Source organism: Octodon degus, unplaced genomic scaffold, assembly GCF_000260255.1.
Source record: "Octodon degus isolate 3935 unplaced genomic scaffold, OctDeg1.0 scaffold00005, whole genome shotgun sequence".
Lineage (NCBI taxonomy): Eukaryota > Metazoa > Chordata > Mammalia > Rodentia > Octodontidae > Octodon > Octodon degus.
Genome location: NW_004524581.1, coordinates 13,348,720 through 13,365,741, shown reverse-complemented (window position 1 = coordinate 13,365,741; position 17,022 = coordinate 13,348,720). Strand labels below are relative to the sequence as shown.

At 43.2% G+C, this 17,022-nt stretch overlaps 1 protein-coding gene across 1 annotated transcript in view; it reads right to left on the bottom strand.

Annotated features, from left to right (window-relative positions):
* The window catches only part of Vcl (vinculin), a 129,279-nt gene that overhangs the window by 26,642 nt on the left and 85,615 nt on the right, over positions 1–17,022 (bottom strand). The window contains exons 7-11 of the mRNA XM_012515491.2: positions 10,721–10,811; positions 9,625–9,772; positions 4,589–4,742; positions 3,354–3,529; positions 8–35 (exon numbers count right to left, since the gene is read on the bottom strand). Coding sequence (XP_012370945.1) covers positions 8–35; positions 3,354–3,529; positions 4,589–4,742; positions 9,625–9,772; positions 10,721–10,811 — 597 coding nt within the window. The remainder of the gene's footprint in view (positions 1–7; positions 36–3,353; positions 3,530–4,588; positions 4,743–9,624; positions 9,773–10,720; positions 10,812–17,022) is intronic.

The window sequence follows — 17,022 nt, the reverse complement described above, 5'->3', positions numbered from 1 at the left end:
CCAGTGCTCGGGCCTCTGGAGAATCTCCTTTCCCCCTACAGAGGAAAAATAGGCATCCCGTCACACACAAAGACACTGGTTGTGTTGAGATGATATATCGTCAGTGTGGTTCCGAGGAGCTCAAGTATCGGGTTGGCCGAGCTACCTGCTCTCAAGCCTCCCATCCTTGGAACCCTGTCTCCCCCTGAACTAGGTGCACCCAGGAGAAGTAGTTACAGCAGAACCACACAGCAGCACGATCTTTTGAGTCCTAATTCTGCCAGGTACTGTCGCAAGCACATTTCTCTTTTAAACTTCACAAACCAATGAGATAATGATCTATATCATCTTTTTACAGAAGAAAAAAAAATTTTTTTAATTAAAAAATACACCTGAGGCCAAATGCCCCATGGTCCCATTCCTTACTGTGGTAGAGCTGGGCTCAAACCCAACACGCTTTACAGGGCTAACTCTGAAGCTACGTCCGGAGTACCTTACACTGGTATCATGCAATCCCCAAGCTCTGCCATGGCAGATCAAACTGCTTGTTATTTAACTCAAGCACAATGGGAATACAGCCAGGAAAGGAACTCCATTAGATTTAGGACTAGATTTAGATGGTTCTCAAAGTACAATATAAGTAAGTCACCTGGAGTCTTAAAAAAAAAACACACACACACACACACAAAAAAAAGTCTCACTGTGCAGCTGAGATTATATTTTTAAATATAGATACAGTAGTTTGCTGGGCATGGTAATGCAGGCCTGTAATCCTAACACTGAGGAGGCTGAGGCAGGAAAATCAACATGAGTTCAAGGCCAGCTTGGGCCCCAAAGGGAGTTCAAGGCCAGCATAGACTACACAACGAGTAATCTCAAAATACATACATACAGTTAAACCTACCATCCAGAGACTATGGTTAAATACGCCTGGGGTGGGGGCCAAGGTGCTGCTTTTTCTAACAACCTTCTCAGGTAATCCTTGGCCTGCACTTCAAAAACATTACATGGTCAACAATGGTAAGATCTGGAGCTGGAAAGTTAAGAGTGAACCTGAGCTAATGTAGTCAAAGCCACAGGCAGAACCTCTAAATAAATGCCCAGAGTGAGGCAGACATGAGGACACCACAGGGCGAAGTGGGCTTCGAGCTGCTACAACCCCTGGCCACAGTCCATGAGATGTGGCGTCCATGAGATGCCTCCACATGTTTCCGATCAACCTCTACCTTTTCCCATCCTAGTACTGGGGGTTGAACTGAAGGACCCACTGAGATACATCCCCAGTCCTTTTTTGGTGGTCAGTATTTATTTGTTTATTTACTTATTTATTTATTTGATACAGGGTCGTGCTACACAGCTCAGACTTACAGTGATCCTCCTGTCTCAGGATCCCAGCACTGGGATTACAGGTGTGTACCACCACACCTGGTTTAGGGGCATGCGGTACTGGGGGTTGAACTCGGGTCCTCAAGCTCGCCAGGTAGGCCCTTAGACCACTGAGCTATCTCCCCAGCCCAGCCAGCCCTTTTTTTGTCTTGTTTTGTTTTGAGACAGAGTCTCACGCTGTGGTTCAGGTGGTCTTGAAATTATCACGTAATAAGGCTGGTCTTGAATTTGTGGTGATCCTCCCTGCCTCAGCCTCCTAAACTGGGATTACAGAAGTGTGCCACCACACTCAGCTATTATTTTATTTTTGGGATAGACTCTCACTAAATTGCCCACGCTGGGCTTGAACTTGCAATCCTCCTTCCTTAGCTTAGCAGAGGGCTAGGATGACAGGCATATTTCACCACACTTGGCTAGGCCCCCACTCTTTATTCAAGTTAGTTCAATGCAACCAAAACCTCAACAAGAGTTATCAACACAGAAATAAGACAGTTGCTTCACAAAAGCCAATAACCGCCCACAAAGCCTTATTCCAAAGACTTCAATCTCTAACCATTAACAGTAAACAAAAGAATAACTCTACATCTTGAGTCCACTCAGAAAAGTAACCTTCTGACTAATCTCACCCATGTTATCTATAAAACTAAAAAAATTAACCCATCCTCCAAGATGACTAATTTAAGTACCCTTTTTCAAGACTTACTTTATGATTTTCAATTCCTGTAACATTTAACAGTTCCTGTAACATTTAACAGTTCCTGTAACATTTAACATTGTAAAGCTAGACAAAATGTTCTGGGCATAGCCACTCTTGCGCCAAGAGGTTACATGTAGCATGTTCATGTGAATGTTACAGCAGTACCTATAATGACGGCATAAGTGACAACACAAGATAGTCTACTGTTATCACCATCCCCATTAATTATTCTCTTCACCATATATTAATGAGTTAATTTTGATGAATATAGATTTTATAAGTGATAAAGTACATGTTTTCTCAGTGAACTCATTCAGGAAATTGGGTATGACTGTGACCTCCAAATGACTGGCCCTGATGTAGGATCAGATTTGCACTCTTGCCCATATTGGTCTCTGAAACACACCCTCCTGCCTAGAGTATGTCTACCCTTCTTCTGCCAAACTTACTTCATGATACAAGGCAGAAGATTCCTGAGAGCTGGCGTTGCATTCTCAGTCAACAAAAGACTTCTAAGAATTCTAATGGATCTCTCAAGGGGCAAAAGAATTAGGTATTCTCTCATAGCAGAACAGGAAGCATACAGGTTAAACGAAAACTAGACGATCTCAAGACCTTTGACTGCGGTGATTCCAAGAATAGGGTTGGAGGACTGGAGCAGAACAGAAAGTAACTTCCTTTTGACATCATACCCTTCGTAGCCTTTGTTGAGAATGTATTGCATTTATTTTTTAAGACCTAGATACTTATCGGAACAAAGCAACACCTCTTTTATAATCAAAGCAGGTGCCAGAGAAAGAGGGGAAGCTGTGGTGAGGATGTTTCTACAGAAACAATCACCAAGGAAATGTAATTTAAGAATCTTTTATAATTGCTACCTAAGAAGTAACAGCCAGGCAGGGTGATGCATATCTATAATCCTAGCACTCAAGAGGCTGAAGCAGGAGGACTGCCTGGAGTTCAAGGCCAAGCTGGGCCAAGTAGGCCAGGCTGGACCAGTTCAAGGCCAAGTGAGTTTCAGGCCAGCCTGAACAGCATAGTGAGACCCTGTCTCCAAAAAAAAGTAGTGCTGGGAAAGGAAAAATAAATCCTTCCTCAGGCCTCTCCCCTTTCTCACATACACCTGCAGGGGTCTTGTCATAGCTAGCCACAAAAATTATTTTCTTCCTGTGTCTAGAAACAGATAGGTCACAAACAGCCGCATTCAACCTATAGGGATTGAATTCTCTATGTTCCTACAGGAAAACAAGAGGGGAAGAGGTGCAAAAAAAAAAAGGCATTAAATACGTACTGTCTTCGCAGATCTGCCAATTTAGAAGTCAGAGCAGATATTTCTCCAAGGGAACGCAGGATGTCATCTCTCTCTTTAGGATCATCACACAACTCTGCTATTCTCCGAGCTTCAGCCAAAGCACCTCGAATCTGTTCTTCTCCTTCCGGTCCCCCATTTGGATCTGCAAGCCAATTCTACACACAGAAGTGAGCCACCTGGCATCTACTCACTAGCCACATCTAAGTGAACTTCATCTGTGCCCCAGAAGGCATGCGTGTGCCAGGAATCATTCCTGAAGTGCTAATACTGTTTAGTTGAGGTTCTCAGCTCACGTAAGAACAAACTGTCCCTTTGGTTTGTTTGTTTGTTTGTTTGTTTATTTATTTATTTATTTTGCAGTACCAGGGATTGAACTCAGGACCTTGCACGTGCCAGGCAGGCGCTTATGGCGGTGAGTTATATCCCTGGCCCTCCCTTTGTTTTTGGCTGCAGGGAACCACACCACACCCTAGCCCTTCCTTCTTTATCAGAATAAACTATATTCATGAACTTTACCTCATCTTTGAATTAGTGAGGAACTTTTCTTTTTGGGGTACTGGTGATTTAACTCAAGGCACTGCACATGCTAAGGAAGTCTCTACCACTGAATACATTCTCCAACCCTTTCCATAGCATTTCATTTTTTTGTTTGTTTGTTTGTTTTCATTTCACTTTGGGACCAGGTCCTGCTAAGTTGCCCAGGCTAGCCTTGAACTTGCAAACTTCCTGCCTCAGACTCCCGAGTAGCTAGGATCACAGCTAGGCTTGTGCTGTGCTGTCCAGCTCTAGGAACATTTCTCAAGCATCTCAACATTTGTCATTGTGAAATGCTTTAAAATCATTTAACATACAGTACAGTCGGAAAAATGTAACCCTTGAACTCTGCTATGACCACATATAGTTATGAATTCTGAAACAAGGGACAGTTTCAGTACTACCATCTACATCAGGAGCGAGGATTCTCTTTGTATCCCGGGGCTTGTTTTTAACTCACTGAAGGACTCAGAATTAAGACTTGTATTTCAAAATATAGATGAACATTCATCTAAACCTGCAATAGTAGGGAGGGGTTGGCATTCCTAACTGCACAGAATCAGTCACTCTGCCACCAATGAGGAATACCCATTATCCACCCACAGTAAATAACGGGGGTGCAGGACATTTATGGAACACTCTCTCCTCCTTCCAACACCCCTGGAAATCACTGTCACTACCTGAGCAGCATCGATCTTCTTTGCAATGCTCTGCTTTGAGTTTGTCATGGCTTCCAGCTTGCGAGCTGCATTTTCCACTTTTGCCGTGAGCACGTCCAGACCTTGGGACACCTGCTGGGCTTTCTGCATCGCCACCGGAGAGGCTCCTTGTCCTCTGCTCAGACAAACAGATGCTGTCACTGTACCCTCTCAGATACTTCACAACAACACATTCCCAACACCGGAGTGCCCGTCATTAACACGCCTGTCTTCTTGCTCGTCTCTCATTAACACGCCTGTCTTCTTGCTCGTCTTGGAACTCTCGGGCAGCACACAAAGCCACGGCTGAACGAGACGCAATCCATCTCCTTTCTCTCCACGTTTAAAAATATGCATTCGCTTTACAGAAATACATAGCCACTTTAAAGTCAAGACAGCAAATTTTGATAATTATGCTTTTCTAGGTGGTGATTATATAACCAAATCTAAACTTCAGTTGGCAAATGTGCTCAAGATCTTATTGCTGTAGAGGGCTGTGTTACCATAGTAATGTGTGCTTTAGAAATAAGTAGCCCATTAAATTGTCTTATTTATGGGTGAGCATACTATGAAAATTCTTCCTGAGGCAGCATACACAGTGTCACCAAAGACACACCACACATCTAGAGATCAAGTAGATTTGCACTCACACACTAAATCTTGGTATTCATGCGACTCCTTCAAGATGCTTAACTCCACTGGACTCTATAGTTGTTTGGTTTTTTTCCTTTCTTATACAACAGAAACAACTTACCACTGAAGGTAGGCAACAATAAAGCACTATTCCACTTATTTAACAGAGCAGCCTCAAACATATACTTGAGAACACTTTGACAATAAAGCAATACAATTATTACAAACTACAGCTACGGCTGAATTATCATCACTTAAAATGAACCTAATGGTAATCCTAACAGACTATTTTCCTAGACAACCTACAAATTGTTTCCCATCAAGTTCCTAAAGAACTAATTTCACTATTTTCCTCTCTCAAAATGGCTTGCCACCACTTTCAAGAAGCATTATGAGAGTTAGTAGAAACTTTCAAATCATAAAGTACAAGTTGCTATCTTTTTTACTAACTGAATTTTTTTTCAGCTCTTTCTGTCATCCGGCCAAAATGTCCAAAGGGAAGAAGGCCAAGGGCAAGAAGAGGGCCCTGGCCCCTGCTGTCGTGAAGAAGCAGGAGGCCAAGAAGGTGGTAAATCCCGTTTGAGAAGAAGTCAAAGAATGTCGGCACTGGACAGGACATCTAGCCCAAGAGAGACCTCACCCGCTTTGTCAAATGGCCCTGCTACATCCGGCTGCAGCAACAGAGGGCCATCCTGTACAAACGGCTGAAGGTGCCCCCTGCGACTTACCAGTTCACCCAGGCCTTGGACCACCAAACAGCTACCCAGCTGCTTAAGCTCGCCCAAAAGTACAGACCAGAGACCAAGCAAGAGAAGAAACAGAGGCTGTTGGCCTGGGCAGAGAAGAAAGCTGCTGGCAAAGGGGATGTCCCCACTAAGAGGCCACCAGTCCTCAGAGCAGGTGTCAACACTGTCACCACTCTAGTAGAGAACAAGAAGGCTCAGCTCATGGTGACTGCACATGACGTGGACCCCACTGAGCTGGTCGTGTTCCTATCTGCCCTGTGTCGCAAGATGGGGGTCCCTTAACTGCATCATCAAGGGGAAGGCCAGGAAGGGGCATCTGATCCACAGGAAGACCTGTATATACCACTGTCTCCTTTCACAAGTCAACTCAGAAGACAAAGGCGCGCTGGCTAAGCTGGTGGGGGCCATCAGGACCAACTACAAAGACAGACATGATGAGATCTGCTGTCACTCAGGAGGCAACGTTCTGGGTCCAAAATCTGTGGTTCATATTGCCAAGCTGGAGAAAGCAAAGGCTAAAGAGCTAGCCACTAAACTGGGCTAAGTGTACTCTTGAGTTTTCTATACATAAAAACAATAAATTGTCTTTAATCCAGTGAAAAGAATTTTTTTTTAATCTATCCAACGTGGAAACTCAAGCACAGGAATGGTAACATTATCATTTGAGAGAAAGACACAGCATATTGTAATCTGAGCCTCCAGCTTTTTTGTTCTGCTTTGATTTTTAGTCTTTTTTTTTTTTTTTTTTTTTTTGAGTCAAGGTCTCACTATGCAGTTCAGGCTAGCCCTGAGCTCACTTTGTAGCGTAGGCTGGTCTCAATCTTCCAACCATCCTCCTGCTTCAGCCTCCCAAGTGCTGGGATTATAGGCTGTTTTGTTGTGGGGTATTTTTTTTTTGTTTTGGTTTGGTTCTTTTAAATATTTTATTTATTTGGTACAGGGTTTCACTACACAGCTCAGACTTATAAGGAATCCTCCTGTCTCAGCCTCCCCAGCGCTGGGATTACAGGTGTGCCCCACCACACTCAGTTTTGGTGGCCAGCACAGCACACAGTACTAGGGATCAAACCTGACTCCTTGTGCTTGCCAAGCAGGCGCTTAGACCAGTCCTTTGTATCTTTTTTAAAACCATGTATGTTTCCTCTACAACAATACTTGAGATAATGAACTCCATAAATATATTGTCAAACATATGAATATACCTTTTATCAGACTTGAGGCAGAAGTCCTGCCATAATAACAAAAGACTTTCATGAAACATACTATTTATGATTTAATTGGCCTTTACCCCTTCAATTATAGTAAATCGTGATGAGAAATCATTTGATATATTAGTCCAACTGTGAAAAAGAAAAGTATGTATGGACTACCTTTTTTTTTTTTTTTAGGGAAGGGTCTACAAGGTGTTCAGGGTCTCGCTACTAGATCAGACTCGTAGTGATTCGCCTGTTTACAGCCTCCCAAGAGCTGGGAATACACGTGCACGCCACCACACCCCCCAGTCTCAACTGTCATCTCAGCATGCCCCAGGGGCAGGGCTGGCATGGCAGGCCCAGGGATGGCAGGCCCAGGGATGGAACCCCCAGCCCCTGTACCTGCTTGCAGGTGCTTTAATCCGCTGAGCTGTTTGGCTGGCCCCGTATGGACTAGCTTTAAAATAACTATTGAGTCTCACAGAGGTAAAAACATTCTACAATCTAGAATCTCTTCATGAGTAGAAGAACGACAGTGAGTAAAATGTTGCGTGTCAGCCACTGAAATGATAACTAACTGGGTATATTTAAGAAATAATAACAGAAAGAGCTTTCTAATCTTTCATTGTGAAATTGAAGAATCCACTGTGACGCAGGCCCAAAGCTGCTCATCACTGTTCTAGCCTTTTCTCTGTACAGATTAATGGTCAACCCCAGGCAACAACGACCTCATTCTCTTGCTCATCTTCGGCTCTCTAAACACACACAACTGTATTTGAGAATTCCAATGGAAAACTGCCTACTGCGCTATGAAAAGGCTTCCAACAAAAGAGGCAGAAATGAGAAATTAGAAGAGCCAAGAATCTTGTCAAGCTCACTGGCATTTCTCCAAATGGGAACAAACTTCTTTTTGTCCCTTCAGCAAAGTTCTTGTCATGAGCATGACAAGTGAGACTGATTCTCGGCAGAAAAACAATTCACTGTGCTCAATGAAGCCATATTTATTCAAGCTTCTTCTTTTTCCTGTTCAAGATAACAATGCAACCTGCACTCCTGAAGCTTGTAGGGCTACGCTGGACTCACAAATCCAAAGAAATTAGGCTATTTCATGGGCATCTTCACTGTATTTTTTTTAGGTGATAATGAATGCTTTCATCACATTATAAAAGTGATCTTGGGGGGCTGGGGTGATGGCTCAGTAGAATATGCGCTTCCCTGGCAAGCGCAAGGCCCTGAGTTCAATCCCCGGTTCCACACACACACACACAAAAAAGTGATCTTGGTCCAAAGGAGGTTAACACATTCCCACCAGCTTGAGCCACTATTGGTAAACACATGACAGTCTCTTGAGGTGGCGTGTACCAGCCAATGCCACTGTCCCACACTGCCTGATGGGACAGTCGTCCATGCAGCACTGGTGGTTCAGAGCCACCTGGCAGTAAGACATACGAATTACAGTCCTGTCATGAATGTGTTAAGAACTTCTCCCTTAACATCTGTATTCTTATGAGGGAGAAATTTGTGACCCGGTTTGTATGGACACCCTCGGTATTCCAATGGTGTCAACAATTTGCACGACATTCTCAAAGCAAAATTAAACTTTATTTATACTAGTATCTCCACACACTCCAATTTTATGTTTGTATCATAGAAATATGATTTCATTCTCATAAAAATGAGAATCCTTTAGCACTTCATTAACTCCATGCATGAATTTTAAATCTGTATTATATCGAGCTCTCAATAGCAAACAACATACATTTACTTAGCGTACAGAAGGAGTTCTAAGAGTCAAAACTTGAGCAGAGTAAAGGGAAGGTAAAAGAATTATAAAACCAAGTAAGTAATGGTGAAACACAAACTCGAAAGAGCCCAGATACTGCTATCTTAGAAAGTAATCGGTTTAAATGATCTTTGAAAACAAATGAAATAAGTTCCAAGTTTTCGCTCTTCATGCTGCCTTCTATCCATCCTGTATAGAAGACATCTAACCATGCCAGGCTTCCAACACGCTCCTTAATGTTTGTAAGTCTATGCAAACAACTAAAACAGAAAATTTCTATTTCAGTTATAAAATAAGTTCCAACTTTATTATTAAGCATCCGAAGTTTCTTTTGTTGGTTTGTTTGTTTAGGACAGGGTCTCACTATATAGTCTAGGCTGGCCTTGAACTCACTATGTAGCCCAGACTGGCCTCAAACTCGCACAGATCCTTCTGCCTCAATCTTCTGAGTGCTGGGGTTATAAGTGTGTACTACCACTCCTGGCAACGTCTGTATAATTCGTTCAGAAGTTCGGGGAAGAACTCACCGCAGAACAATAACATAAAACCTGTGTTATATATTATCCAAAGATAACTCAATAAAACCAGTACGGACCTGCTCTCTAAATCACCCCCTGAGAAGTGAGGGACTTGTTAGCGTCCGTCAGAGCAGAGGAACTTTACCTGGCTCGGAGGTCAGCCACCTGATCAGTCATCTGCCCTAGCATTTTGCATGTTCCCAGGATCTCCCTGCGTTCCTTGCCTGCACAGAGCTCACCAACTTTTCCAGCTTCATCTAAGATCTGCCTGATGGCCTGCTCACCGGCGTCCCCTAAAATAAAAAGATACTCGATATCAACATTGTAGACACATTAATTATTTAGAAGACACTCTAGCAGTCTTTTCATTCATGAAGGAATCGATGACCTTACATGAGAAGGCAAGGGACCAGAAGGGACTCCATCCGGCAGCTCACAGCCAAGCCCTCCCTGCCCTTATGACCCTAGGGGAAGGTCTCAACCACAGATGCTGTTAAAAAGTGATGCAAAGGCTGGGAACACAGCTCAATGGCACAGTGCCTGCCTGGCAAGCACGAGGCCCTGAGTTTCATTCCCAATACAAAAAAAGAAGATACAGAACATCAGTACATCCCCAACTTGCAGAGTTCCATTCTGGGAGAACTGAATCTTACACAGCACACTGATGCAAGTGCCCAGCTCAAATGTTCCTAAGTCAGAGACTTTCTGCCCTTGGAACCATACCCATCGGGAGAAACTACTCAGCAGTGGTTAAGAATATGGGTGATGAAAACAGGCTCTAACAGTTTCTCAGTACTCAGCACTCCAACCTCCACTAGGCTTTGCACATTCACTCAAATATTAATCTAAGGCCGAATAAATACTAAAGCAGGAAATCCGTAAAGCCAAATTTAATAACCTAACTTAGGTCTTATCTTTATATAGTCAACTCTGCTTGCCAATTCTTATTGGCATCAGTACTTGAGCTACTTAATTAAGTACTATGTTGACATAAATGAAAGTTTGGCCAATAGCAGAGAAGACTTTTCATTCAAAATAATCATCCTTCTGATTCAGGAAATGAGTGAAGAATGCCCAGCTCAGCTTCATTTATGCCTCCCGGATGAGAGACAACACGGTGGGTGTCTTCATTCTTTGAAGGCCCACTAAAGTTTCATTCAGTCCAAACTACCAGAGGGTGGCGTGTGTTCCAGAAAGTTCCAGCAGTCAGCAGATTATGAAAAGCAGAACTAAAGGGTTACCTGGGGAGGCACTGGGGTCACGAAGCCAACCTTTGGCCTGGTTCAGTTTGGAGTCTATGGAGGCAAGCGCTCTCTTCATGGCTTCAGTGTCCTTTGGAAGAGAAATCCCACAATTATTCTCTCTGCAAAAATTAAAACACCACGATGCAAAGTACAGAAGTCGCTGCGTCACTAACGCCACAACGACCGGGGTCCTGCGAAGGCCTTCAGTATGGTCATCACATCACAATCCTTATTTCTGTCAAAATGCAGCACCTTACATGCAAATCTTCAGTTCATTCTACTCTGTTGCCTGATATCTCCATTGGTAAAACTGAGAGCTGGTAACATCGCTCAAGCCAAAAGATGTTTAACGTCTGCAGCAGAAGAAAGCCCTTTTGTCACATGCCTCGTTATCAGCCTTTCTGCGAGGCGACATCCATCTACCACAGCCTTACCGGGGCCCTCCCAGCTTCAGACAAGCCTCATTAGTATGTGGTGCCACAAATCACAGCTCCCCTCCACACACTCTGAAATACACACACACACTGGATGATGTTTCACGATATTAATCTCAAATGCTTGGGATTACTGGTTGGAAAGAGAAATTGAACGTGTTAATGTAGCAGTTTTGTTTTAATTGTAACAAGTAAAGCATTAAGTGTTATGCAAGGAGGGCGTGTACTGCTGGTCCTTCCTACCACTCTCCATTCTCACATGAATACCTTTCTTAGTACCCGTCTAACCTGGAAGAGAGGGCAAGATGTAACAAAATGGGTCTTGATTCATTGTTCACAAGTATGATTCATAATAAAGAATGTAAAACTAATATAAAATATCCTGGGATACAGCTAGAAGACAACAGATTAACCCATTTTTAAGAGGCTACTTATTTTTGACCAAGCACAATGGTGTATGTCTATAATCTCACCTACTTGGGAGGCTGAGGCAGGGTGACTGAAAATTTGAGAACTGGGCAGTTTAGTGAAATACTGCCTAAAAAGTAAAAAATGACATTGAGCTGGGTGTGGCAGCACATATCTGTAATTCCAGTACTATGGGAGGCTGAGGCAGAGGGTCACAAATTCAAACTCAGACTGGGCAATTTGTTTTTTGGTTTTTGGGGGGTTTTTTTGTTTTTATTTTTGTTTTTTTGGTGGAACCGGGGATGGAACTCAGGCCCTTGCACTTGCCAGGGAAGCACTTATTCCACAGAGCCATCTCCCCGGCCCTTAGACTGGGCAATTTGGCAACTAAGACCCTGTCTCAAAATGTAAAAAGGGCCGGGGGGAGGGGGAGTGTTAGCTCAGTACAAAGACCCTGGGTTCAATGCCCAGTGTGAGGCCCTGTTCAATATGGAGCATATGTATTCATTTTTGAAACAAAAAACGCAAGAACAATACAGCAAATACTCATGCACCCATTATGAAAGGGATACAATGACAATCTCCTAAGCATACATTTAACATTTTAAAAGACAGATTGTCTCCTTTTTGCTCTAGGGAAATGATCCATCAATGCACAGAGCTAACCTCTGAAATTCTAGGTAATGTCCTACAATCCCTAACTTGGGTATCTAATCCTGTAGAGTCCTAGTTCTTAAGGGTGTTGTACTGCAAATTTTCCACAAGGGGGCGGCATCTGCATCCTAGCTGCCAACTCAAGGGAGATAACCAACCAAAGTACTTGCTCTATAAGGACTCTTGAGCTTTAGGCTTCCTTCTTCTCCACTCTAAACAGATACAGACTATTCACTTGTTCTAACCTTAATTCTCAGCCAGAGGGGGAGAAAAATGAACTAAATTATTGGAGGGAAATTAAAATATTATCAATACCTGAAATTATGATAGCTATGAATTAAGGGCGGCATCCGTAGCCAGGCACAATGGCGCACACACACAAACCCAGACACTCAGAAGAACGAGGCAGGAGGACCAGGAATCGCAGACAAGCCTGGGCAACTATTAAGACCTTGCCTCAAGATAAATGTAAAAAGCTGATGTAGCTCAGTATGAAGGCCCCAGGTTCAACCTCCAGGGCCAAAAAGAAAGAAAGAGTTGGGTGGTGAAAAAATCTATTTCAAAATCCACTTGTAACTGGTACAGGTGGACAAGTAGTAAGTACCCCCCCCCCAAGGGATGGAGCTGATTTGTTTTGTTTGAGATGGGATTTCTGCATCAGCCTCCCAAGTGCTGGGGTTACAGGTGTGCCACCACACTCGGTGACAAAGCATTTTTTAAGTGCTTTGATTCTCACATGATTTAAATATCTGTTCTGTTCATCCATCTTATTTTACATTAATTTGTACAGTGAACCTGACCTCCAAAACTAATGTAAAGCTTTATTCCAAATTAGCAAGACCCTGGCTTTGAGCTCTTGGTAACCCTCTTGTCTCAGCTTCCTCCTGAGTGCTGGGATTACAGGCAAGCCCCAAATCAGCATCTTTTTAAAAGACAATCTTGAGGGCTGGCCAGATGGCTCAGTGGACTGAAGCACCTGCTTAGGCCAAGCACAGCAGCTGGAGTTCGATCCCAGGCAGGCTGTGCTGGCCCGGCTCCTGGGGCACACTGAGACAGCCATTGAGACTGGGCCTGGTGGTGAGCGCCTGTAATCCCAGCTCTTGGGAGGCTGAAAACAGCAGAATCACTGAGTCCAATCTATGTAGTGAGACCCTGTAGGCCCTGTACTAAATACTTAAAAATAAATAAATGAAAAATAAAAAACAGGGAACTGGGGATGGCTGTGCTTATTTGGGCTTTGGTTAATACAGCCCAGAAAATAAGCCCCAGAACTGCTCATCCTCTGATGTCTCAAAATGACTTGAAATGCAACAGACATCAGCTTTGCTCTGCTCCACATCCTCAGAAATCATTTCTTTCCTTTTTTCTTTTTCTAATAAGCTCAAATGATCCCAGGATTTCAAGGAAAGAATGATTCTCAGCAAGTGAATAACAGACTCCTGAGCGGGCTGTTAGCCACACAAGTGAAAACCAAGAGGTGCTCTTTTTCACCTAAAGAGAATCAATGGAAATGGAGAACGGAGGTGCCTTTCACAATTGAGGGTTTCTTACACTAACAAATGAGCTATATGCAGCTTATGATAATTTAAGCATAATTTCATGGAATAAACTATAGATTGAAAAAAAAAAAACAATTGAGGGTTTCAATTAGTTACCAATTGAGTTTTTCTTTAGCAGGGAGTGGTCTTTTGAGACAGGGTCTTACTATGTAAGACTCAGGTTGGTCCCCAACTCACAGCAATCCTCCTGTCTCAACCTCCCCAAGTGCTGGGATTCAGGTGTGTACCACCACATCCAGATAGTTACCAGTTTTTAATACATCAATTTTAGGTAAATTTGAAGATTTAAAGCTGTCATCATCAAAAAAAAACTGTCATTGAAAGGGCCATTTTAGATTTTCTTAAAGCAGTTCATAACAATCATTTAAACAATGTACAATGTCATATCTATTAAAAGTTTTGATAGGAAGCAATATTTTGGTCTCTAAAAATGTTGCATATATTTCTTTTGAAAGGCAACACAATACAATTGATAGAATTCTGCTGTAAGCCACATAAGTACACTAATATTAGATATGACAAAGATAATTCATTAAACATTAAGGCTTAGAGGTCAGTTTGGAGATACATATATTTATAAAGGATCAAAATAATTATAATCCTGTCAATCATACCACGTACCACAAACATTTTGTTAAACTTCTAAGTATAAGTACCGAGAATACAATCTGAATGAAACAAAATACTGCCCCCTTCCATATTCTTCTCTATAAATACTCAAATTTAGAAAACAAGCTCACCACCAGTTTCTGGTGTGTTCTGGGTAGGTTTTGTTTTAAGAGTGAGGAGAAAAAGCCCAGACACATCTCCATGATAGCTGACTGGTATCTATCTGATCTCCCGACCCTGTTCCTTTCACCCGGAAACTATTCTCAGATCAAGTTTAAAATTAAAAAGCAGTGTCTTGGTGCTCCCCCTCATACCAGAGGTGGAAGAACAGCTGGAAGAAGCCCTTTCTACATTTCCTCAGGAGCTGAAACATTCCTAAAATGCAAAATATGCTTGGGTCTGCACACCCATAATTTCTTCATATTGCATATATGAAAGAAAAAAAGTGATTTTTCTACACTCTCTTGATCAAAAAGAACACCTGTGAATAACAGTGAGCTCCTCCTACAGATAATCAAGAGGAAGTATCACTGAGTCCCAGGATTCAAAATCAAAAATACAGGAAACAAGGACCAGCTCCAGGAGTGGCCAACCCGTTTCCCCTTCTTCCACGAACCTCTCCTCACCACTCCATCCCATTTCTGACCACATTTCCACCAGCATGCTCCTGAAAAGAACTCAACAACGAGAGCGAAGTGCCCCATCCTGTGACCTCAGCGTGTCACCTTTTCTGGCCTCTCCATCCCTTCTCATCTCTGAGAATACCTTCCCAACTTTAAAAACCCAGGCCACTGACAGGTACAAAGCGGTGCACCAGCTGAAGATAACCGAGCTCAGGCAGGGCTTGTCAACTCCTGCCACACATGGTTGGGGCATTTTCTCCGTGTTAGAAGTGGTGGTGGGGGGGGGGAGACCACTGTAAGTGCCCGAATGAACTACTTAGCCAAATCTCCTAAACTCTTTCTTTCTATTAGCTGGTTTAAAACACTAGAATAGTCATACAATCACACACACACAAACTAATTTTTCAAAACTGACTGAATAAAATTCAACCTTTAAGTCCCAGTGGCCTGGCCCACGGTAACAGCTATATGACAAGCCCGCACAATGCCACTAGCCCCTCCCTTGGGAAGGCGCCATGGTCCTCCTGAGCCTGTGGAAGGCCTCTCGCCACAACTGACTTTGATGTTAGCTCCTGACTCAGTGCAAAGCTGTAGCAGCAGCTATGTGGCATCCAAGAAGCTTTAGCAACGAGATTTTGCTTAATATTTTTCTCTCATTTCTTCTTAATTCCCCGCATGCACTAAGACGCAAGGACTATACATTTAAAAAGATGAGGTATAGCACCTTTACAAAGGAGTTAGAATTGTGTTTTACTCAGATTTTCTTGGTTAGTAATGTATTCCCAGAGAAAATGCTAATTTGATTTTTAATGATCATTATATTATAAACTGGTTGTTTACTTAGGAAGGGAACAGTGTTCACATTCAAAAGAAATACATGGTAGGGCCGGGGAGATGGCTCAGTGGAATAAGCGCTTCCCTGGCAAGCACAAGGGCCTGAGTTCGATCCCTGGTTCCGCAAAAAAAAAAAAGAAATACATGGGGCCGGGGAGATAGCTCAGTAGAATAAGCGCTTGCCTGGCAAGCGCAGGGTCCTGAGTTTAATCCCTGGTATCACAAAAGAAGAAAAAAAGAAAGAAAGAAAGAAAGAAAGAAAGAAAGAAAGAAAGAAAGAAAGAAAGAAAGAAATCCAGTGTCAAAGTTACTTTTTCGACAGTTCTGAGGACTGAAAGCAGAGTGTCCCACACGCCAGGCCGGTGCAGCTCTACCACTCAGCTACCTCCATGGTCCAACGCTTTTAAATTTACAAATCTGCAATCTGAATATAGGTAATGTTATGGTTTGCGTCTAAGTGTCCCCCCAAAGCCTCTTGCACTCTTGGGGCGGCTTCTGGAGTTTGTGATTGATTATTGTGGGTGTGGAGGCTGCACCTGCCCTGGGACAGGTAATCTGCATTACAATGCAAGGTGGGAAGAGAAGCCAGCTGCTGGCCTATGGCCACTCCTCCCTTTGTGCTCTCGCTCTTTTCCACCTCCAAGAAAAGTTGCTTACCTTCCTTCATTTTGAGTGTTGGGTATTTGTCCCAGCAAGGAGAGAAGAGTAACTAAGACAGGTATGAAAGGTAAAATAGTTGGCTACTGCATCACCTCTTTAAAATCTGAGCTTGATGGGCAAGATTCATGTTCATCAGGAATCTGTTCCACTGACTTCCTTCCCCCACTTTTCTACAGGAACCATCGTTCTCCAGAACACTGCACCAACAGGGAAGCAGCACTGTACACAAAGTTAACTGTACTTGGGTAGGGGCGAGAGGAGGTGAGAGAGAGGAGGTGAGAGACACTGTATGCACTGAACAGAGCAGGAACCCGGAGGACAAGGACACACCCACGACATCTGAGAAACCACAGCTTACTGCTGAGCAGCCAAGAGGCGCAGTCCTATTAAAGTGAAAGTAACCAACAAAATGTCCATTTTCAAGATAAAAATTCTCAGGGGCTGGAGAGATGGCTCAGTGGTCTAAAGCACCTACTTGGAACAAGCTTGGCAAAGCACAGGGACCACGGTTTGATCCC